The sequence below is a fragment of the Garra rufa genome, chromosome 12, assembly GCF_049309525.1.
Source record: "Garra rufa chromosome 12, GarRuf1.0, whole genome shotgun sequence".
Taxonomy (NCBI): Eukaryota; Metazoa; Chordata; class Actinopteri; order Cypriniformes; family Cyprinidae; genus Garra; species Garra rufa.
Genome location: NC_133372.1, coordinates 10,352,819 through 10,377,527, shown reverse-complemented (window position 1 = coordinate 10,377,527; position 24,709 = coordinate 10,352,819). Strand labels below are relative to the sequence as shown.

Here is a 24,709-nt window from a genome sequence, read left to right as displayed (position 1 = left end):
TGGCTTTATTTATTTATTTTTTCAGAGATAAGTGGAATTTTAGGTTAACATTTGTTTCAAAAATATTTTTATCTCTACTCGTCCTTCTCAGCTCTCTCTCTCATACTCATACTGAGACACGCACACACTTACACCCTCTGGGTTTTTTAGATGCACCAGCCTTTCAAAACAAACCAGCAATCCCTTGCCTCTCTTTATTTTTCAGCCAATTGGATGGTGGTTTGCCGAAGAATTCTGATTGGCCTGTGACCACACAAGCGGCAGTGGCAGCTGCAGGAGGCAGGAGAGCAACAGAACGAGAGAGAGAGAGGTACAGAGAGACAGGAGGAGAGCTCATAGTTATCGTAGGAGGACAGAAAAGGGAACTTGTGTCAGCGTGGGTGCTGTCTGCCACAGGCTGCCTGAAGCAAGGGAATGACATGCTGGAATAAGGGGCAGCGATGATGTCCAGTACCATATTCAAAATGTCCAGGTCACAGTGAGAGCCTCCTGTCATAACAACACTAGTTACATCAAGATCCATCAGGAGAAGCAGACAGCATGCAGAACCTCCGGCATGCAGCTTCTGAGGCTTTCCAGCGTCTCGGTAAGTGCATTTCAGCTGTATCTAAGAATATACAATCAGTATTAAAATCTGTCTTCAATTCAATGTCCCATCACATGTAGGAAAGAGAAATAGTACATAATTACAGATAAAACATTCATTCCCAGCATCTCAAGTGCACATTAAAACTGTAAACAACTTGACTCATGTACTCTGAGCTGCATATAATGGCTTCATTTGCATTCTTGTTTGTGTCTAAAATAGCATAATTAGTTGATTTATTTCAGATTGTATTATTTGTATTTGTGCTCATTTGAATTTGTAGAAGAAATAATACCTTGTTGCTAATAGCAAATTTAATGTGAGAAGATGCTAGCTCCTATAGATCAAAAACCTACCCGTCTCATATTTGTTGGTTTGATAATTTCTGAAACAGCTCCTCATATCTAATTGTGTTTTCAAAGAGACAATACTCTCTTAAAAAACAGTTTAAACCAGTCTAAGGTGGTCTTAGCTGGTTTAAGCTGGGTTATCTGGCCTCCAAGGCTGGCCAGTTAACAAATGTCAAGAGTATTTATTAACTAAATCTAAAACTATAAAAAAACATTTTTAGTATTTGAAATAAAGCTTAAATAAAATACAATATAAATATTAGATGAAAAACAAACTTGGTAACTAAATAACTGAAATAAAATGAATTAAATCTAAACAGTAATATTTAAATAATAAGAAGAATAAAAGGTTGACGGCATGTAACAAAATTGCCAAAAATAAAATAAAATATGAAAATAAAAGCTCATTCAAATTATATAAAAAAGTTTTTAAAAACTATAATAGAACATAACACTGATAAAACCACAAAAAAATATACCATCTTATCTTCCTAAGGCTGCTTGAGATGTTTTTTCAGCAGGGTATGTATACCATAGCAGAGGAAGCCAACAGATTGTTGTGGCTAAGCACATGTCATTGTCGATGTGCTTTGGAAGACAAATAGCCTGTGTATCCTTGTAGCAGAAGAGAGGATCCTTCTTGACCTGTGGATACAAAACTGAATGACATACACAGCAGAGATTTTATCCCTGGTTTGCTGCATGGCAGAAGTGAGATTTTGATGTGATGGAGGAAGGAAGGGCAGGTTCCTGTAGGTGAGAGGAAAACAGCTTGTAACAGCATCTGTGTCCATCTCTTGAGAGGCAGGAGGCCTGGGAGCGAAGAAAACTGCATGTGTTATGTGTGGAAAAAAAGCATGCACTAGTGAAAGTCATTGACTTTAAGTATATCGCACTAGTGGTAAATCTGTCGCTGGCTATTTCTGGACATGTGTTTAAGCACATTTTCTATACATCTATGAAAGGAGCCCATTACTGTCTTGTGAGCAGTTAGCAAGTGTGCATATTTCTCAGAACTGCCTGTTTATATGCATTTCTTAGGCTGACCAACCTGACATCAGTTTCTTTTTTCTTTAATTCTGTAGACCAGTTTATCTGCGTGGGTTTTTTTTAATGGTTTTCATATTCAACTCATATTCTTGGTCTAGGTTAAAGACTCCATGAAATGGCTTTACGGATTCCTGTGTTGATGCATTTCCTGTTGAAACAGGAAGTTGGGGTGGGTTATATCAAAAGGTTTGTCCCTTTTTTAAAGTAGATGTTCACTTCCAGAACAAAAATGTACAGATAATTTACTCAGCCCCTTGTCATCCAAGATGTCCAAGTCTTTCTTTCTTCAGTCGTGAAGAAATTATGTTTTTTGAGGAAAACATTTCAGGATTTCTCTCCATAAAATGGATATGCATGGTGCCCCCAAGTTTGAACTTCCAAAGTGCAGTTTAAATGCAGCTTCAAAGGGCTCTAAACGATCCCAGCCGAGGAAAAAGGGTCTTATCTAGCAAACAATTTAAGAAGTTGGTTTTGAAGATTTTGAAGTTGGAGGAGAAAATGATATGGGAGTTTTTCGACATACCCTAACTGTCTTGAACCGGAATACACAGTGTACACACAGAGCTAGACAAGACCAGCATTTAAGGTTAAAAAGTATATAAATTGTACATTTTTTGTAAAATAACCAATCGTTTCGCTAGATAAGACAATTCTTCCTTGGCTGGGATAGTTTAGAGCCCTTTGAAGCTGTATTTAAACTGCATTTTGGAAGTTTAAACTCGCAGGCACCGTAGAAGTCCACTATATGGAGAGAAACCCTGAAGAAACAGGCTGTTTTCATGTGGGTTTCTCTAAATGCAAATGAGCTGCTGCTCTCTGCCTCCTTTTCCAGAATAGGGCTGTGCCTTTACAACTTGTAGCTCAGATACTCTGCTAAAAAACATCTGTTTGGTTTTGATTATCATGTATACACCGCTGAAATCATGCGTTTTAAACAATTTTAGTTTACACTTCTGATATACAGTTTTCTGAGCGCACACATCCGAAGCACGCGCACAGAAAGCGGCTGTCACAGCATGTGAGTACTAAACTAAGTTCTCTTTCATGTTTTATTGCGCCTAAACGGTCAAATACACACAAGTTTATGTTAAAAACAAAAGCAGTTGGTTATGTCTGTGAAGGTGAACAGCTGGGAAAGAAATCACATCTTTATATTAGATCAGTGTGGCAGTGGTATAATGTACAGTAAATAAATCAACAAATCCACTGCTCTCTTGTCCTCTCTGAGGCTGGGGCTCTAAATATATTTCTGTGCTCGTCTGTGCAGCCAACAACAGAACAGTTAGCATGCTTTGCTCCAAATTTTTGTCATGGTGTTAGAACTGGTACACAGTTGTGGCTTGCGAAAACAAAATGGCGGCACTGTGGGTGGAAATGTGCAGATTAAGGGGCGGTAATTTTATAGTAAGATCCGCTTTCATGGAGGAACAAAATCTGAGCGTCACATTTTTTCACAAGCTTGCAGAGAATGGCTTACCAAAAAAATGTACTGGATTGTTCTTTTTCACATTTCTGGGTGAATTACATCTCTGTTTTTGGACTGTTATCCCTGAAAAAAAAGTCTTTGTATTTAAATCTACATTTCTGAATTTACAGTATTACACTAGCTTATGGATGGTCTCAAAGCTGACAGACATTTATTGGGGTCTTTAAGGTCTTTACTTGGCCTTCATCCAACCAATCACTGCACTTGTCTGTTTTATGAGTGATGGGTGGCTGGCAACATACTAAACAGCACTTACTGCTGTACACACTCTTTACAGAATACAGATCAGCAACAAGAGAAAGAGAGAGAGAGAGAAGGAGGGAGAACATGGAGAGTTGGCAACTGAATGCAGAACCCTAAGGAAAGGGTGTATAGTGTTGATGAAGGAGAGAAGGATCTTGATGGAATAGGAAAAGATACTCGTGCCGAGACAGAAAGAGTGGAGTGTAGAGATGGATGAGAGGATGAAAACAGAGAACGGGAAGCCGTGATGCATCTGAGCATGAGTTATGAGCTCTCTTAGCCCTCCCTTACCCTGACTCATAAATATCTGTGCAGACAGACAGAGAGAAGGGAAAATATGCTCCGGGGGGGAAGCAAAAACACACAGAGATGGCAGAGATCATTGGTCGACACACAAGGACAAACAAAAATATACTCTTCACTGGGTAACCTGTGTGATTGACAGTTTATAATATATACAGTCAAACCAAAAATTATTCAGACACCAGATATATTTTTTATATTTTTTTTTACTAGTGGGTGCAGAACACTATTGTTGCGACATATTATACCCAAAAATTCTTCATACAGTGGACTACCAGTGTAATTAATACAAATTTGGGACCACAAATTTGGGACACTTTGACCTGACCATGTTTTGCTTAAGTGTCTTTTCTTTAATTGCTAATGTGACCTTTTACACCACAGACTGAACAAAATGAAGCATTGCTTGGTATTGATAGTTGTGTAAATATTGTCGTACTAACAGTTGTCAGAATTTTTGGTTGATTGTAATCCATTACATACTGTTCTATCAAAGTTATCTGACATTATCAAGATGAATTTGTTCTGACACAGTTTAAGTCTGAGTTCTTGTCATATTTTATTACCATTTTCTAAACTATAGCCAATAAACTGTGATAATGTGAGAAATGTTGAAGGTGTCTGAATAAATTCTGGTTTGGCTGTACTGTAGCATACTTCTCAATAACATTTGCGCTTAAGAAATGTATATCACCCAAAAGATTTTAATTTGCTGTAAATTTACTCACCACCAGGCCATTCAAGATGTAAATAAGTGTTTTTGTCACAAATACATCACATGCTCACCAATGGATCCTCTGCAGTGAATGGGTGCCATCAGAATGAGAGTCCAAACAGCTGATAAAAACGTCACAATAATCCACAAGTAACCAACATGACTCTAATAAAGTGAAAAGCTCACATTAAACTATTGATTCCAGCTAAAAAAACAAGTCCTCTATCCATAATATTGCTTTCTTCAGTGAAAAAGTAATCTCATCTGAATCAGGAGAGAAATATACAAAATAGTTCAATATGTTAGAGGATTTTGAACTGAGATGACAACCATGTATGGACTTTTTCACTGGAGGAAGCTTTATTATGAATAATGAACTCATATTTAAGTTTAAATACCTTAGTGATGGATTTGTTTCTCACAAACACACAACTTTTTGCTTTACAAGAAGTTAATTGATGGACTGGAGTCGTGTCGATTACTTGTGGATTATTGTTTAGTTTTTTTATCAGCTGTTTGGACTCTCATTCTGACGGCACCCATTCACTGCAGAGGATCCACTGGTGAGCAAGTGATGTAATGCTCTATTTCTCTTTTCTGATGAAAAACAAACTCATTTACATTTTGAATGGCCCGAGGGTGAGTACATGAGTGTACTATTCCTTTAAGTGTTAGAAATATTACTTCCCTTGGCATGTACACTACCAGTCAAAAGTTTTTGAACAGTATAATTTTTAATGTTTTTAAAGAATTCTCTTCTGCTCTCCAAGCCTGCATTTATTTGATCCAAAATACAGCAAAAGCTGTAATACTATTTGAAATAACTGCAAAAATTGAATTTAATCCTGCGATCAAAGCTAAATTTTTAGCATCACACTCTTCAATGTCACATGATCATTCAGAAATCATTCTAATATGCTAATTTGCTGTTCAAGGAACATTTATTATTATTATTATTATCAATATTTTAAACAGTTGAGTACATTTTTCAGGATTATTTAATGAATAGAAAGATCTAAATTTTTATAACAGTATACACTATACCATTTAAAAGCTTGGAATCAGTATGATTTTTTTAGGAAAGAAATTATAGAAATTAATACTTTTATTTAGCAGTGGTGCTTTAAATTGATCAAAAGTGATGGTAAAGACATTTATAATGATACAAAATATTTTTAGTTTAGATAAATGCTTTCTATTCATCAAAGAAACCTGAAAAAATCTACTCAGCTGTTTTCAAAAATAATAAAAAAATGTTTTGGGGAGGCAAATCAGAATATTAAAATGATTTCTGAAGGATCATGTGACTGGAGTAATGATGCTAAAGATTCAGCTTTGAAATCACAGGAATAAATTACATTTAAAATATATTCAAATAGAAAACAGTTATTTTAAATAGTAAAAATATTTCAAAATTGCACTGATTTGCTGTACTTTGGATGAAATAAATGCAGGCTTGGTGAGGAGAAGAGACTTCTTTAAAAAACATTAAAAATCTTACTGTTCAAAAACTTTTGACATTGATAGTGTATTTCTAATAAATACATTTTTGATTAGATGCCTGATGTGAAATGCACTTCCTACAACCTCCTAGAATGGGTTTCATGGCATGTTATGGTTAATGAAGACTGGTCATCGCTGGATGATGACCTTTCTTCCCTGTCAAGGACGACACTAGCAGAGCTCCTCAGAGTGACACCTGCAGCAATGCCAAAAAGAGATTTTAGTAAATTAGATCTGGAACGATCCAACAGAGACATGCAGTCTTCTGGGTCAACTTGCAGGGCTTCGTGATTCAATCTAATGGGATGTAGTTATATCAACTATAACAGGAGCCTGAAATAATTTCTATATCGCAATAACCGCTTTAGTGTTAGTCTCTCAGAAAACCAGTGGGATTTAAGTCATTCTAAGTTCTTTGTAAAAACTTTCCTCTTAACAGAGAAGTTCTATATAGTATTTGACATGGTAAAAGGCACTGGACAGTTTTAGGGCAGATCTGTCTTCCTGCAGTCACATTGAGAGTTAAAACCTACCAAGACTGGCTTATTTTTATATTCCCTGTATCTTTTTGCCTAAACAGAGTTCATTTCATTGTGACTGACTGTCAGAACATATCTAATCATGCATTACATAGCAGATGCACTCTACTAGAGACCATTTTCAAATATGCATCACTGAAATGGATGTTTTTAATAGCTGAGAGCTGTTTTACAGAGCACTGTGAACTGTGATCATAGGGTCTTTCTCTTCCTCTCTTGGTCTGTTCCTCTCTCTCTGATCACATTGTGTTGTATTTGCTGCTAAATTTGAAATTAAGGTGAAGGGTAAATCTCAGACCTCCTGTACACATCCACCTGCTCCTGTTCGCCTCTCACGTCAGGAGCTTAAACAGCGTGCGTGACTCACCTTGTACCTGCTTTATCAAACCACACACACACAGTTACATACTGAAAATTCTGGAGTATTATGGATTTTTCCACTATGGTCTATAAAATCAAAGCTTTCCCTAGTAAAAAAACAAATAGATTTAAAATGCATTTAGTTCAAGTCTATTAACATGTTTACTGACATATCGCTCGTGTGATGCAGTCATGGATTGATCCGGAGACGTGGGATCCATTTGCAACGTTTTATTTAAATCAGACAGTGTAAACAAGCAGGGGTCAACAGGAGCAGACTGATATATCGGAGACAAGACAGAGAGTTTGTTCAGAGTCCAGGCAATAGGTCGAGGCAGGCGGCGATCAAAGGGAATAATCCGAGAGACAGGCAGAGGTCGACAAATGGCAGGCAGAGTCCGTACACAAAGTCGATATACAGTCCGATTGGTAACAGAAAGGCAGTCCGATGAGAAAACGCTCAGGATTGTCAGCATGACTAAACAAAACTTCGCGGAGAACACACCGACGCGACAGTCCTTAAAATGGCCGCCGGGGGAAGTGACCCGGGGGGACCCGGAACCGGAAGTGAGCGCGGCAGGTACGGGGCTGATGGGAAATGTAGTGTTAAAAGTCCGGTGAGGGTTCCCGCTGGCGGCGGTCAGAGGGGGCCACAGAGACCGCCTCTGTGACAGAGCCCCCCCCTGCGAGCGACTCCTGGCGCGAGGAGGGACCCGGCGCCGAGGTCTTCCTCTTCCACGGGGAGCTGGCCGATCTGGGTAGGTGGCGTGGAAGTCGGCGGTTAGGGAAGGGTCGAGAATGTCCTCGGCAGGTATCCAAGACCTCTCCTCAGGACCGAACCCCTCCCAGTCGACCAGGTATTGGAGGCGACCGTTCCGGCGCCGGGAGTTCAGGAGCGAATTCACCCGATAGACCTCCTCGCCCTCGATGATCATGGGGGGGGTCCCCGTGCAGCGGTCTCCTCTAGGTTCTCCCCTCCTTCCGGGTTACCAGCGGGCTTAAACAGAGAGACATGAAAGGTGGGTGAGATACGGTATTCGGGGGGAAGTTCAAGACGAAATGAAACAGGAGTAATTTGTTTGATAATTTTGAAAGGACCCACGTACCTGGGGCTTAACTTCCGGCAAGGTAGACGTAGACGGAGGTCCCGGGTCGAGAGCCACACCCATTGGCCAGGTTGGTAAGGGGGGTTTTGCCGGCGTCGGCGGTTGGCCTGAGCTTCAGTACGGCGCACTGCCCTCTGCAGATGGACATGGGCTTGGTCCCAGACCTCCTCACTGCGCTGGAACCAGGAGTTGACCGAGGGGAGATTAGAGGGTTCTCCAGACCAGGGAAACAGAGGTGGCTGAAAACCTAGGATACATTGGAATGGAGTGAGGTTAGTGGATGGTTTGAGTAGAGAGTTCTGGGCGTATTCGGCCCAGAAAAGGAAGCGGCTCCAGTCCTCTTGGTTGTTTTGACAGTATGAACGTAGAAAGCGGATCAACTCCTGGTTCAGCCTCTCTGCCTGACCGTTGGACTCCGGGTGATATCCTGAGCTGAGGCTGATGTTGATCCCGAGGAGTTGGAAGAAGCTGGTCCACAGGCGAGAAGTGAATTGGGGCCCTCGGTCGGACACAATGTCCTCTGGTAGACCGTAGAACCTGAATACAAAGTTGCACAGGATTTCGGCTGTCTCCATGGCTGTGGGAAGTTTGGGTAGAGGAATGAGTCTGCAGCCCTTTGAGAAACGATCAATTATGGTTAAGATGGTGGTGTGGCCCATAGAGATGGGAAGATCAGTGATGAAGTCAACGGCTATGTGAGACCAGGGACGTTGAGGCACGGGTAGAGGATGCAGAAGGCCGGCCGGGAGCTGACGTGGAACCTTAGAGGTGTTGCACACACGGCAGTTCTTAATGTAGGTGATGGTGTCGGAGCGTTGAGAGGGCCACCAGAAGCGATTTTGGAGGATCTGTAATGTAGCCTCAATGCCCGGGTGGCCGGAACTGGGCTGAGAGTGGACCTCTGATAGGACTCGTGAACGAAGGGACTGAGGCACATACGTGAGCGAGGCGGGGCATTCACTAGGTGTAGGATCTTGTGACTGGGCTTCTGTGATTTCAGTTAGGATGTCCCAAGTGACAGGGGCTACAATGAGGGACGTCGGCAGAATGGTTTCGGACTGAGTAGGAGGAAGGTCGGGATCGTGAACTCGGGAGAGGGCGTCTGCCTTAGTGTTCTGAGATCCAGGCCGGTACGTGACTTGAAATTGAAAGCGTGTGAAGAATAGGGCCCACCTGGCCTGGAGATGGTTGAGCACTTTAGCGGAGCGGAGGTACTCTAAATTTCTGTGGTCAGTAAGAACTGTGAATGGGTGTTGGGACCCCTCGAGCCAGTGACGCCATTCTTCGAGGGCCAGTTTGATTGCTAGAAGTTCACGGTTGCCAACATCATAGTTCCTTTCTGCTGAAGAAAGCTTGTGGGAGAAATATGCACAGGGATAGGTCTTAGGAGGTTCCCCTTGCCGCTGTGAAAGTACTGCCCCTACGCCGGTGCTAGAAGCGTCGACCTCTACCAGGAAAGGCTTCGTGGGATCTGGGTGGTGGAGGATGGGTGCTGTGGTGAATCTCATGCGCAGATCATTGAAGGCCTGGATAGCGAGCTGGGACCAGACGAGCCGAGTGTCTCCCTTCTTGACCATAGATGTAAGGGGGGCCGCCAAGGAACTGAAGTTGCGGATGAATCGTCGATAGAAATTTGAAAATCCTAGAAATCGCTGGAGCTCCTTGAGGGTTCTTGGTCTAGGCCAGTTCCGGACGGCGCTCACCTTTCCCTCATCCATAGCCACTCCCTCGGGGCTAATGATGTAGCCTAGGAAAGCGATCTTTTGAAGATGGAATTCGCATTTCTCCTGTTTAGCGTAGAGTTGGTGCTTGATCAGCCGTTGCAGGACTGCTCGGACGTGCTGGACATGTTCGGTGTATGAGTTGGAGTAGATTAAGATGTCGTCAATATAAACGATCACCCAGCGGTTAAGCATGTCACGGAACACCTCGTTGATGAAAGCCTGGAAGTACGAGGGACTATTAGCCAGGCCGAAGGGCAAGACCCGATATTCGTAGTGGCCAGATGTGGTGGAGAAAGCGGTCTTCCACTCGTCACCCTCCCTGATGCGGACGAGGTTGTATGCCGAGCGTAGATCTAACTTGGTAAACAGCTTGGCCGTCCGTAGTTGTTCGAGGGCTGAGGGGACTAGTGGTAATGGATATCGATACTTAATGGTGATGTCATTGAGGGATCTATAGTCAATACAGGGTCGAAGACCTCCATCCTTCTTTTTAACGAAGAAGAACCCAGCTGAGGCGGGTGATGTAGACGGACGGATGAAGCCCTTAGCCAGCTCTTCACTGATATAAGCATTCATAGCCTCAGTTTCGGGTTGGGAGAGTGGGAAAATACGACCTCGAGGTGGTGCAGAGCCAGGAACGAGGTCGATGGCGCAGTCTCCAGAGCGATGGGGAGGTAGTTTGGTAGCCTTGGAGCGGCTGAAGGCCTCAAGCAGATCTCGATACTCAGCTGGAATAGTCTCCTGAGAGATGGGTGACGAGGGTGAGTCAGGTGGGCTCGAGGGTGGCGGTGTACAGTGCTCTTGACAGTAGGGTGACCAGTGAGTGATGGTGCCTCTTGTCCAGGAAATGGCCGGTTCGTGTCGATTAAGCCATGGGTAACCGAGAATGATGGGTGACTGAGGTGATGTGATGATAAAGAACCGGATTGTTTCCTGGTGAGGGGGGTCTAGGCAGAGGGTGATGTCAGCGGTAGTGTAATCAATTCTTCCAGATCCTAGTGGGCGCCCGTCGAGGGCGGCCACTGCCACAGGGGAGACACAAGAGAGGAGAGGGATGTGGTTAGAATTCACAAACTCTGAGTCAATGAAGTTTCCGGCGGCACCGGAGTCAACGAGAGCTGTGGTCGTGATATTAGTGTTGCCATAAATAAGTCTGACAGGGATTTCACATTTGTTGAGAAGGAGACGACTCTTACTCACCGAGGTGGGAGGACGAGGTGGTCTTGTCGGGCAGTTAGCTTGAATGTGTCCCGCCTGGCCGCAGTAGAGGCAGAGATTGCTCCTAAGCCGTCTTTCCCGCTCCTCGACAGAGATCTTGGTGGTTCCCACCTGCATGGGTTCTGGGGCTGGTTCAGTAGGGCCCGGAGGAAAGGTGACAGGGGTGAGGGATCGAGTAGACTTGCGGGTCCTCATGAGGTTGTCGACCCGGATGGAGAGATCGATGTAGCGATCCAGTGACAAACCCTCATCCCGGCAGGCGAGCTCTACCTGCAGATCATGATTGAGTCCCTTCCGGTAGTGCAACTTGAGAGGCTCATCGTTCCAGTCACTCTGAGCCGCGAGGGTCCTAAATGTGAGGGCATAATCCGCCGCAGTCCTCCTGCCCTGTCGTAGAGCCACAATTTGTTCCCCCGCCTCGCTAGTTTCTGAGCTGGGCTGGAACACCTCCTTAAAACGTTGCATAAACGCGGCAAATGTAGGGAAGGAAGGCTGTTCCGGTCTCCAGACCGCAGTAGCCCAGTCTAGCGCTCTGCCAGTGAGGAGCGAACAAACAAAGGCGATCTTTCCCTCATCGTTGGGATACAAGTGGGGTTGTTGTGAGACGAAGAGGGAACATTGCAAGAGAAAACCTTTGCACTTACTGGGAGTACCGTCGAACTTGTCTGGGAAGGCAGGCGTGGGCTGGTGGTGATTGACTGGGCCGCGGGAGGAGGCGGAGCTGGTGCGGCGGCTGGAGGTGCAGCGGAAGGAGCGGGAAACTGGAGGTTCTGCAACATCTGGGTAAGTTGTTCGGTTACCTTGGTTAATTTATCCAGTTGGGCGTGGTGAGCTGACAGAAGGGACGCTTGAGCAGACAGTTCAGTGGTGATCTGATGTACCGTTGCTGGATCCGTTGGCGGCGAAGTTTTCTGTGATGCAGTCATGGATTGATCCGGAGACGTGGGATCCATTTGCAACGTTTTATTTAAATCAGACAGTGTAAACAAGCAGGGGTCAACAGGAGCAGACTGATATATCGGAGACAAGACAGAGAGTTTGTTCAGAGTCCAGGCAATAGGTCGAGGCAGGCGGCGATCAAAGGGAATAATCCGAGAGACAGGCAGAGGTCGACAAATGGCAGGCAGAGTCCGTTCACAAAGTCGATATACAGTCCGATTGGTAACAGAAAGGCAGTCCGATGAGAAAACGCTCAGGATTGTCAGCATGACTAAACAAAACTTTGCGGAGAACACACCGACGCGACAGTCCTTAAAATGGCCGCCGGGGGAAGTGACCCGGGGGGACCCGGAACCGGAAGTGAGCGCGGCAGGTACGGGGCTGATGGGAAATGTAGTGTTAAAAGTCCGGTGAGGGTTCCCGCTGGCGGCGGTCAGAGGGGGCCACAGAGACCGCCTCTGTGACAGCTCGAAACTAACTGATATAAAAATTGTAATTAAACTTTATTTGGAGTACTACTTGTGCACAATGCATATTTCTTAATATTAAGCCTCAAATATGATTCAATGTCACTGTTGATGAATATTGTATAATCTTTAAATAAAATCGGTCTTTAAATGCGAAATATTTAAAGTGTACTGAAGTATACTTGCAATAGTTCCACTTTAGCACAATCAAATATATTTATATATCTTTAGTTGGACTTCAGTACTACTTCTGAACAATTAAAGTGCATTAAGGTATTTTATTAAGTGCATAATATGTAAACGTATTTGTAGTATACTTAGCATAAAATAAATATATTTTAAATACATTTTAGTATATTTATTTTTCACTAGGGTTATCATTTAATAAAGCATGTTATTCAATATTTACATTTGTACTTATTTATATTTTATACAAAATTGCTTGTAATTACATCTGTATTTAATTTTTACAATTACATATATGACTACACTTTTGACTTATTATTATATGACTTAATGAGCACACGCACTCATCTGACATAATAGTAGTGGGACTGCTTTTTTTTACTGTATCCAGGTGCTGCTCCTATAGAAAGTGATTGAAATATTAATATTACGAACACACCAAAATGCATTTATTATACATGAAGCGTACTGCAATGAATGTTAATGTATTCAGTATAATTATGTAATTTTAGAATATTATTATACATTTTATTTGATTTGTATATAATGAATGTATTTAATACCTAAATTTGTGTTTGATTAATGTATTTACATTATAGATTATATTTAATTAGTTTGTAATGTATATATTTATATTAAATGTAAGGATAATTTATATATTTAAATATCAAATTATATATAAAATGGTAATAAGTATTATATTTCAATATTATATATTTATCATATATAATCATTATTTAATACACTTGCATATATATACAGTCAAGCCCGAAATTATTCATACTCCTGGCAAATTCTGACTTAAAGTTACTTTTATTCAACCAGTAAATGACACAGGCTTCTACTAAAAGATAGAGTCTACGAAACGGGTGCCATTTCCACTTTGCAATTTTCAAAAAATTCATCAAGAACAAACTTTCTATAAAAAAGACTACCACTTAAGAGACAAGTTAACCCTCCAAAAAACATATTTTCCCACCTCAGGCACAAACTCCTTATTAATATTATCCTTTTTCTTCAGGCAAGTGCACCATTCTTGTACCACCCCATTACGGACGATATGTATGCCATTAGAGTAGTAAAACATGAAATATATTTTAAAAATGTTATGTTTTCCTAATAATGAATTGTCTCTTTTTGCAAACCATCAATAGAGAGTCTGTAATTTAATAAAAAAATTTAATTCTAAAATTTTTTATCTTAAAAAAATGAATTTGACATTTCAATGGCCTCACTGTTTGTAGTGAAAAACAAATTCACTCAAAAAACACAAATAAAGTGGCATTTATTTAATTAGTCCACACCATAAGAAAATCATATACAACATTAAATCAAGTAACATTTCATTTTATTTATATAAACTTTTTACAAAATGACCCTGTGATGGGTCCACAATGATTTTCCACAATGATGCCTCTTGTACATCGTCTTATCTTTTGGGAGAAGCCTGTATCATTTAATGGTTGAATAAAAGTAACTTTAAGTCAGAATTTGCACGGGGTATGAATAATTTCGGGCTTGACTATATATATATATATATATATATATATATATATATATATATATATATATATGTGTGTATGTGTGTGTGTGTGTGTGTGTGTGTGTGTGTGTGTGTGTGTGTGTGTGTGTGTGAAATGTATATGTGTATGGGTCAAAATTATCTATTTTTAATGCCAAAAATCATTCTGATAAGAATAGTAAAGATCATGTGTCATGAAGATATTTTGTTAATTTCCTACCGTAAATATATCAAAACTTAAATTTTGATTAATAATATGCATTGCTAAGAACTTCATTTGGACATCTTTAAAGGCGATTTTCTCAATATTTTTATTTTTTTGCACCCTCAGATTCCAAATGTTCAAATATTGTCCTATCCTAACAAACCATTCATCAATGGAAAAAGCTTTCAGATAATGTATAAATCTAAATAAAAAAAAACCCAACCCTTATGACTATGTTGTGGTCCACAGTCACATACATATGTGTGTGTGTGCGCGTGTGTGCGCGCGTGTGTGTGCGCGCGCGTGTGTGTGTGTGTGTGTGTGTGTGTGTGTGTGTGTGTGTGTGTGCTGTATCCAGGCCTCTTCCAATTAGTCAACTAATTTCTCACATGTGAAGTGTACTGCAGCGAACAATGTGTATCTGGACATTTAAAGTGTTTGTGGTCAATCTAAACTGCTCTTTTATGTTTTACAGGGTTAAAACAAAGACATCTGGGCTACGAGGAGGTAAGAACATTTGACATGACAGTACACAACATATTATGAGAACAAACAAACATCCCTCCACCCACAGAGACAGGACAGATGACAGCTGGAGGCGTTAGAGAGAAATACAGCACTACCCCGTATGGGGGAGAAAAACACACAGAGAGAGAAATAGGAAAGACATGAGAACAAGTTGAGGAAAAAATGCAGCACTGCCCTCTACTGGGAGAAAGAGACTGTTCTTGGAATGGATGAATGTAAGAATATTTTCTTTACACAGGATACCTATGTAATCTTTGCTGTCCCAACTGGTGCACAATAACTATTTGTATTTTGATGAACATGTGACAACAATGCACATACATTTTTCATAGTGTTTTTTAATACAATACAGTATAAAATATATGTTGCATAGAATTCAGTAGCAGCTCAAAACATTCTGCCCTCCTGTCTGTAACTGGTGTCTTATTCCTGGCTCAATCGAGCATGTCTCTTCTAGGCACAGAGTCCAGATAGCCAAAGACAATAAAGAACAGAGAAAACATCCATCATGCTCTTTCTCATTCTACAATTACACTGTAAAGTAATGACCAGACTCACCAGAGCATGTGAATACACAAACACACACATATACAGGGGCCACAAAATGTATAGAAATTTAAGGTAAGCCACACTTAAATAACGTTTTCTACATTGATCATTAGAAGAACATTTTCCTTAGCACTATATCAGCATATTAGAATGATTTCTGAAGGATCACGTGACACTTAAAACTGGAGTAATGGCTGCTAGAAATTCAGCTTTGCATCACAGGAATAAATTACATTTTAATTTATATTACAAAATATACTTTTTTTTATTTTAATAATATTTTTGATTTTACTGTATTTTTTTTTGATAAAATAAATGTTGTTAAACATAGTGCTTATGTTCTCTTACTTACTAACCTAAAACTTTTGAATGGTAGTATAAACAACCAGTCAAAAGTTTTTGAACAGTAAGATTTGTAATGTTTTTTAAAGTCGCTACTGCTCACTAAGTCTGCATTTATTTGAGTACTGCAAAAACAGTAAAATTTTGAAATATTTCTACTATTTAAAATAACCTTTTTCTATTTGAATATATTTTAAAATTTCATTTATTCCTGTGATTTCAAAGCTGAATATTTAGCATCATTACTCCGGTCATGATCCTTCAGAAATCCATTTAATATTCTGATTTGCTCCTCAAAAGACATTTACTATCAATATTATTATTATTATTATGTTAAATTTTAGTATAATTGGTTTCTTTGATGAATAGAAGGTTCAGAAGAACAGCATTCATCTGAAATAGAAATCTTTTGTAACATTATAAATATCTTTATCATCACTTTTAATAAATTTAAAGCATCCTTGCTAAATAAAAGTATTCATTTCTATAATTTCTCTTCTATCATTTTTCTCCCACCCTCCTAAATTTAGCTTTGGCCCCAAAAATATATTACATTTTAAAATATAATTAAAGAGAAAGCTGTTATTTTAAATAGTAAAAATATTTCACAATATTACTGCTTTTGGATAAAATAAATACAGGCTTGGTGAGCAGAAGAACTTTTGACTGGTAGTGTATGTAATATCATATAATAAGAATGTGGGTACAAAATAAGATTTTAGCCAGTCAAGAAAAACCCATCTTAGACAGAGATGAACAGAATAATTCACCAAGTCTGATAAGAAACCTCTTTATAAAGCCTGAAAACTGCATCTCTCTCACACTTACATTCTTTATTCTCTCTTATTTCTCTCTCACAATCACCATTTCTCCTTGTCCGTCCCATCATGCTTTTCTCTCCTGTGTTGAATAGATGCATTTGTTCCCCTTAGCAAATATAACATGGCTGTTTGTGTTTGGCTCTCATGGATGGGAGATGGAGTCATAAGACCAGGCCAGCAGACACACACACACACACACACACACACACACACACACACACACACACACACACACACACACACACACACACACACACACTTTCCCATGCAAGTCATATGAGTTATACAGCTTAATCAGAGATAGTGAGAGTGAGTGAGAGAGGAGAAGATTTGGAGATGGAGGATTTCCTGTGGAGAATGCGGGTCTGGGCGTCTTTGAGCTTGAGGAGATGTTGTTGGTGTTGTGGAGATAAAACAAACGAAGTCAGAAGGGAAGGAAAAGAGGAAATGTTTGAGATGAGAGTGGAAGAGATAAAAGAAGCAATGAAAATGGAAGAAAAACCATCAAAAACTTGGAGTGTGTCCTCCCTCCCAGTCGCTGAGGTCAGATGGGTTTGTTTGTGTGTGTGTTAGAGAGAATGTTCAACATCAAACAGGGCTATATGATGATTGTGATGTCTTTTTGAGTTACTGTAACATCGATATTTGTAACATTATAGAAGAATGTCTCGTAAAAATGTCACAATCTTTGTAATGTCATTGAGAATGAGTCTGATTTTGAATACTGTGGGATTCTGATTTACTGTACTATTGTAGCGTTTCCAGCTATTGTAGTGTTCTTGTGTCACTTTTAAGAAAATAGTGAGCTAAAACACTTTTGAATGGTAGTTTACACAACCAGTCAGAAGTTTTTGAACAGTAAGATTTTTAATGTTTTTTTTTAAAGTCTGCTCACCAAGCCTGCCTTTATTGATCCAAAGTACAGCAAAAACATTTTTACTAATTAAAATAACTCTTTTCTATTTGAATATATTTTAAAATGTAATTTATTCCTGTGATTTCAAAACTGAATGTTTAGCATCATTACTTCTTTCACATGATCCTTCAGAAATCAATCTAATATTCTGATTTGCTCCTCAAAAAAACATTTATTATTATGTTGAAAACAGCTGAGTATATTTTTTTAGGTTTCCTTAATGAGAAAGTTCAGAAGAACAGCATTTATCTCAAATAGAAATCTTTTGTAACATTATTGTCGCATAAAAATGTCAGAATCAAACTATTGTAGTGTTTCCGACTATTTTAGTGTTCTTGTGTCAGTTCTAAGAAAATATTGAGCTAAAACACTTTTGAATGGTAGTATACACAACCAGTCAAACGTTTTTGAACAGTAAGATTTTTAATCCATCCAAAGTACAGCAAAAACAGTAAAAAATTGAAATATTTTTACTATTTAAAATAACTGTTTTCTATTTGAATATTTTTATATTATTATATTATTTTAAATGTAATTTCTTCCTGTGATTTTAAAGCTGAATTTTTAGCATCATTACTCCAGTCAAGATCCTTTAGAAATTATTTTAATTCTAGAATGTTTTCAGGTTTCGTTGATTAATATAAAGTTCAGAAGGACATTGTTTATCTGAAATGGTAATCTTTTGTAACATTATTGTCTCATAAAAATGTCACAATCTAATTATTGTAGTGTTTCCAACTATTTTAGTGTTCTTGTGTCACTTCTAAGAAAATACTGAGAGTCGAAAGTAATGTATTTGCTTGAAAGGAAGCCATTTTACAGTAGTTCCAAATGATCTGAAGATATAATTGTCTGGTTATAGTACATTCTGTACAGTTAACCCCAAAGTTCATTCTGAAAGTGCTAGTTGTCCCTGTGTGCGATGAAATTTCTCAAATGAACAGAATTTAGGCAAAGAGACAGAAATAGGGAACATTAGAGCTAAAAGAGACTTCTGTGTCAGGACATTTCTGACATTATTGGCTGTACAACTTCATCTTCATTTGCTGTTGTTATACTTAAAGGGATAGTTCACCCAAAAATGAAAACTGTCATTAATTACTCACCCTCATGTTGTTCCAAATTTGTAAAACCTTCGTTCATCTTCAGAACACAAATTATGATATTTTTGATGAAATCCTGAAATCCGAGAGCTTTCTGACCCTGCATAGACAGCAACACAACTGACACTTTTAAGGCCCAGAAAGCTAGTAAGGACATCATTAAAATAGTCCTTGTGGCATCAGTGGTTCAACCTTAATGTTACGAAGCTACGAAAATATTTTTGTGTGAAAAGAAAACAAAAATAATGACTTAATTCAACAATTTTCTGGCTTGCGTTGTGGTACTCTTGTGAATTTTTCTCATAGCTTCATAACATCACAGTTGAACCACATATACTATTTTATGGATGTCCTTACTTCCTTTCTGGGCCTTGAACGTGTCAGTTCCATTGCTACCTATGCAGGGTCAGAAAGCTCTCGGATTTCATGAATTTTCAGCATCATTACTCCAGGCTTCAGTGTCACATGATCCTTTAGAAATCATTTTGCTCATCATTTTAATCTGCATGTACTGCTCTTCAAGATTTAGAGCTGGTATAAATAAAAGCCCTGAAGCTACATAGGCATGAAAATGAGGACACATGTCCGCACACAAACAGGTGTGAAGGATACAAATAGGATGGCTGTATTAGTGAAACAAGGTGTAATAACATCTCATGCTGTATCTGATATAGATCAAACCATCCCTGTGTGTTTCTCTCTCTTTGTCTGTGCTTTCAGCTGGGTGAGCTGGACGGGGTGGAGAAACCACAGCCGCACTGGTTTCACACGCTGCAGGTGCGACGGCTCAGAGTTCAGAGGGGCCGCAGTAACAGCGATCCTATGGGAGGAAAGAGCTTCCAGCAAGAGTTCCAGTGGGTGAGGAACACACAAATACAACCCACACAACAATACACAATGTTACAATACATGACTTGTTATAAACTATAATTGTGTCACATTGTTTGTACATAAAGTAATGTTAAGTAAGGTTTTGGGCTTCAGAATAAAACTCTTTTCCACCTCACATATGAGCTGATGAAACCTGATGTATCAAATATGAAATTGTGTCACTTCTAAGAAAATATTGAGCTAGAACTTTTAGTGGTAGTAAACACAAACAGTCGAAAGTTTTTGAACAGTAAGATTTTTAATGTTTTTTTTTTAGTCTTTTCTGTTCACCAAGCCTGCCTTTATTTGATCCAAAGTACAGCAAAAACAGTCAATTTTTTAAATGTTTGTACTATTCAAAATAACTGTTTTTTATTTAAATATATTTTAAAATGTAATTTATTCCTGTGATTGTAAAGCTGAATTTTTAGCATCATTACCCCATTCACGATCCTTCAGAAATCATTCTAATATTCTGATTTGCTGCTCAAAAACATTTATTTTTTTGTTGAAAGTAGAATTTTTTCAGGTTTCTTTGATGACTAGAAAATTCAGAAGAACAGTTTGTAACATTATTGTCTCATAAAAATGTCACAATCAAACTATTGTACCTTTTATAGCTCAAACCATAAAACTTTTGAATATAAAACACATATGTAAACTTTTACATGTTTGGGATCAGTAAGATTTCTAATGTTTTAAAAGAAGATTCTTATGTTCATCAAGGCTGCGTTTATTTGATGAAAATTACAGAAACAAGAGTAATATTGTAAAATATTTTTATAATGTAAAATATAGTTTTTCTATTTTCATATACATAAAAATCAAATTTATTCCTGTGATCAAAGCTGAATTTTCAGCATCATTACTCTAGTATTCAGTGTCACATGATCCTTAAAAAAGCATTTTAATATGCTGATAATTATCAGTGCTCGAAACAGTTATGCTGCTTAATATTTTTTTTGAACCTATGATTCTTTGATGAATAATAAGTTAAAAAGAACAGCATTTATTAAAAATATAAATCTTTTCTAACAATATACACTACCTCCAATACACTACATTTTTATTCTTCCTTTTTTTAAAGAAATTAATACTTTTATTCAGCAAGGATGTGTTAAATTCATAAAAAGTGATAGCAAATTGTTAATAAATATTTATATTTTGAATAAATGCTGTTCTTTTTAACTTTTTATTGATCCAAGAATCCTGAAAAAAGTATCACAAGTTCCAAAAAATTCTGAAATGTCGCCAACATAGATAATTAAAATAATAAATCAGCATATTAGAATGATTTCTGAAGGATTGTGTCACACTGGAGTAATGGCTGATGAAAATTCAACTTTGCGTCACAGAAATAAATTATATTTTAAATAGGGCTGTCAATAGATTATAGATTAATAGAATAGATTTTTTATCACAATTAATCGCACCCTTTTTGTGTGATTAACTGCGATTAATCACACACTTATAGTGAAATTAAACATACACTATTTATTTTTTAACATGTTTATTTTTGTCATCATTTCACAAAATTGCTATATCCAGTTTCAGTTTCCTGCTTGCCAAACTAAAACAGACTAAAACTAACAAACTAAATCTAGTCAGCATTTACCAGCTGCTAAGGCATACAACATGTTAATTTTTGTCATAATTTCACAAAATTGTTATTTTCAGCAAAGACAATCTTAATTCAATTTCAAAAGTCTTTAGAAGACATTTAATATCGCAAATTTTGCCTAGACACCAAATTCAGATTAAGGCGAGACACTGCAGGTGAATAGGGTAAAAAAAATAATTAATAGTTATGACCTTTCTTACCTTCAGTTGATTGATTACATTGATAATTGCAAAAAAAAATTGTATTACAAGTTTTCTAAAATGTTAGGTTTAAATATGCAAATGAGGCATTATTTAATTAAATATGCACCTATTTGCATACATTTCTAGAACAAAAATCTAAACACTGGATGAAGTCAGTTTCAAAATTCTTGTTACATTTTTTTGACATATTAGAGTCAAAGATTTTTACATTTAGAACAGAGGAAACACTATATTTTTTTACCATTTTTTGAGGAATAAAATGTTGTGTAAAATCAAGCAAAAATTATATTTGAACAAATCCCTCTGTAAAAACCTTCAGGATATAGATAGGAAAAAAATGTAAAGTTTTGTGGTGTAAGTGTTACTGAAGTGGAGATTTCTGGCTCAGTATAGGAGAAAAAACTCATTTTGAGAAAATGGCCTTTAAAATATGTATTGTAATTGACATCTATTGACACAAATAGATAAAGTGCTATAAAAGAAACACTTAACAGTGTCTTTTGGATGTTTTCCTTCCACTAGTCTAAAAAAACACTTTATGAAAAACCAAAAAGCCCAAAATCTCAAATTTGACAGGTGCATGAAAAAACAGCATTTTTGCCTGCAGTGTCTCCCCTTAACATTGACAGCCCTAATTTTAAAGTATATTCAAATAGAAACCATTATTTTATATTCTAATAGTGTTTTTATGTTTGTGCACCATGTTTGGCTTGCAGACTTCTTTTTTTCTTCACATTGGAAGAGTTATTATTTGCTATTTTTTTACTGAGACTGTGACTTTCCCAGATTTATAATGTAGCAATAGTGGATTTACACATGAACCATTGATTTACTCATTTCTTGGTTTAGTTGTTTTTAATTTAAAAGTATGGCAGCTACACCAAGGATGTTTATAATAGCTACCTATCATTTATCGAAATGGCAGTCGCTTGGCTGGCAAAATAACAGTGTGTGCGTTTCATTCACAGAAAACTGGCCTGCAGTTTGGGAATGCAACTTCTTATTTGAATCTTGAAAAACTTGGAGAGGGCACATATGCCACAGTGTACAAAGGAATTAGCAGGTTAGTAGTCATATGTGCAGACTCTCACAGACACACTCAAAACTCTAGATGTTGCCAATAGGGGGAAATTTATTCACTCGGGCAAGATGAATGTTTTACTTTTATGGCAGTATTCAGTTAGCAAACACATTATTCAGATACACCACCCTGCGGCTTTGTTCTTCTGTATAATAGGCAGCAAATGATTCTTTTCAATGCCTCCCTGTAGGCATTCCTTGAGTTCTTCTATGGCAGCTTGTTTTACATGGATTCATTTTAATAAGGTCATCCTGCAACATATGGATACCTGCCTGAAGCTTACACTGATAGGCAGTTTGATGTTGTTGTGCAACAACCAATGTTTTGTAATAAGAAACAGCTCCCATACATCTCCGCACAGCTGTTTTAGGATAGAAAGCTTTACATTTAGCAACATTTTTGCTTATTTATGTGGTTAAAGGAACAGTGTTGTGCATATGGATTTTGTTTCCATAAATGGCACCATGAACCATTACTTAACACCACCAGATGATTCAAATGACAGACAAGACATCATAAAATTGCAGATTTCGTTTTTGTGTTTTAGCATTTCCTATTGAAACAGGAAGTTGAGGTGGGACACATCAAAGGGCTCGCCCCTTATTTTTAAATAACCAGTAGGCTTTAATTTACAGCTGGGAACTATGATTTGCTATATGCTTTTGCTAGTCATAGATGGGTATTTTTAGATCTAGGACACATTCTCTTTACATTTAATTGGGAAAAAAAATAGAAGAGAAAGACTTTAAATGAGTATTTAAAAGTTAAATTTGACACATCTTAAAGGCGACGTTGGATGCAAAGTTTACTTTTACATGGTGTTTGCATAAAAATGTGTCTTAGCAGTGTGTGGACACAACCACCCTACAATTATAAAAGTCCATTCACTCCTCTTTTTTTAAATCTCCAAAAAAACAGTCAAAAACAGTCTTAATTATCAAACCGTTTTGACTTTCTAAGCAGTATGATGTCATATTGCTCAGGCTCCACCCACAACGTCATAATGGTGTTTTGTAGTTGGATGTAAAAGTGAACAGAAGAGTAATTTTCTCCTGACATCAGAGCCGCTGAGGACACAGTGGATTAGTTTTGTTTTTGATGGTAATACACAAAAAATGGAACAGAGGGGGCGGGGTAAGTAGTAGCTCATTATCATTTAAAGAGGCACGCACTGAAACGGGTCGCTGTGAACAGAGCTGTTTTTGACAAGGTAAAAAGGGTGTTGTTTTGCATGACCATTGAGGAATTTTAACCAAAGTATGTTACAGACATTTTATGAAGACCCTAATAAATCATACCAACCACCTTTAAGAATAAACTAACATATAAATAACCTTATAGCTAATAGAAAAAAGCCCTACAGTTATTTTTCAGAAAGCAGAGGTCAAGTAAACTGTTTGCATGATTATGCTGAGTTTTTCTGTGTTTCTGACAGGATAAACGGTCATCTTGTGGCTTTAAAGGTGATTCACATGAAAACTGAGGAAGGAATTCCATTCACAGCTATTAGAGAAGGTATTGCAACTGCGCAACACACACAGAGCGAAGAAACAAAAGTGTTTACACACACAAAGGAAATATGTGCTAGTGTGTGTGTAAATTGTACACAATCTACAGTCGTGGCCAAAAGTTTTGAGAATTACATAAATATTGGAAATTGGAAAAGTTGCTGCTTAAGTTTTTATAATAGCAATTTGCATATAATCCAGAATGTTATGAAGAGTGATCAGATGAACTGCATAGTCCTTCTTTGCCATGAAAATTAACTTAATCCCGAAAAAAACTTTCCACTGCATTGTTAAGAAGGCTTCAGGGCGTCCAAGAAAGTCCAGCAAGCGACAGGATCGTCTCCTAAAGAGGATTCAGCTGCGGGATCGGAGTGCTACCAGTGCAGAGCTCGCTCAGGAATGGCAGCAGGCAGGTGTGAGCGCATCTGCAGCACAGTGAGGCCAAGACTTTTGGAAGATGGCCTGGTGTCAAGAAGGGAAGCAAAGAAGCCACTTCTCCCCAAAAAAAAACATCAGGGACAGATTGATCTTCTGCAAAAAGTATGGCGAATGGACTGCTGAGGACTGGGGCAAAGTCATATTCTCCGATGAAGCCTCTTTCCGATTGTTTGGGGCATCTGGAAAAAGGCTTGTCCGGAGAAGAAAAGGTGAGCGCTACCATCAGT

The 24,709-nt window shown here is 38.4% G+C and overlaps 1 protein-coding gene across 2 annotated transcripts in view; it reads left to right on the top strand.

Moving 5' to 3' along the window:
- The first annotated feature begins 295 nt into the window (after window positions 1-295).
- cdk15 (cyclin-dependent kinase 15) overlaps window positions 296-24,709 on the top strand; it is a 40,027-nt gene continuing 15,613 nt past the window's right edge. Inside the window, exons 1-5 of one of the 2 annotated variants that reach the window (XM_073852381.1) lie at window positions 296-586; window positions 14,978-15,009; window positions 19,482-19,619; window positions 22,424-22,518; window positions 23,972-24,051. In XM_073852381.1, coding sequence (XP_073708482.1) covers window positions 541-586; window positions 14,978-15,009; window positions 19,482-19,619; window positions 22,424-22,518; window positions 23,972-24,051 — 391 coding nt within the window. In that variant the 5' untranslated portion in view covers window positions 296-540. Of the gene's footprint in view, window positions 587-14,977; window positions 15,010-17,072; window positions 17,286-19,481; window positions 19,620-22,423; window positions 22,519-23,971; window positions 24,052-24,709 lie in introns of those variants that run through there. The other variant, XM_073852380.1, reaches the window with a different exon arrangement.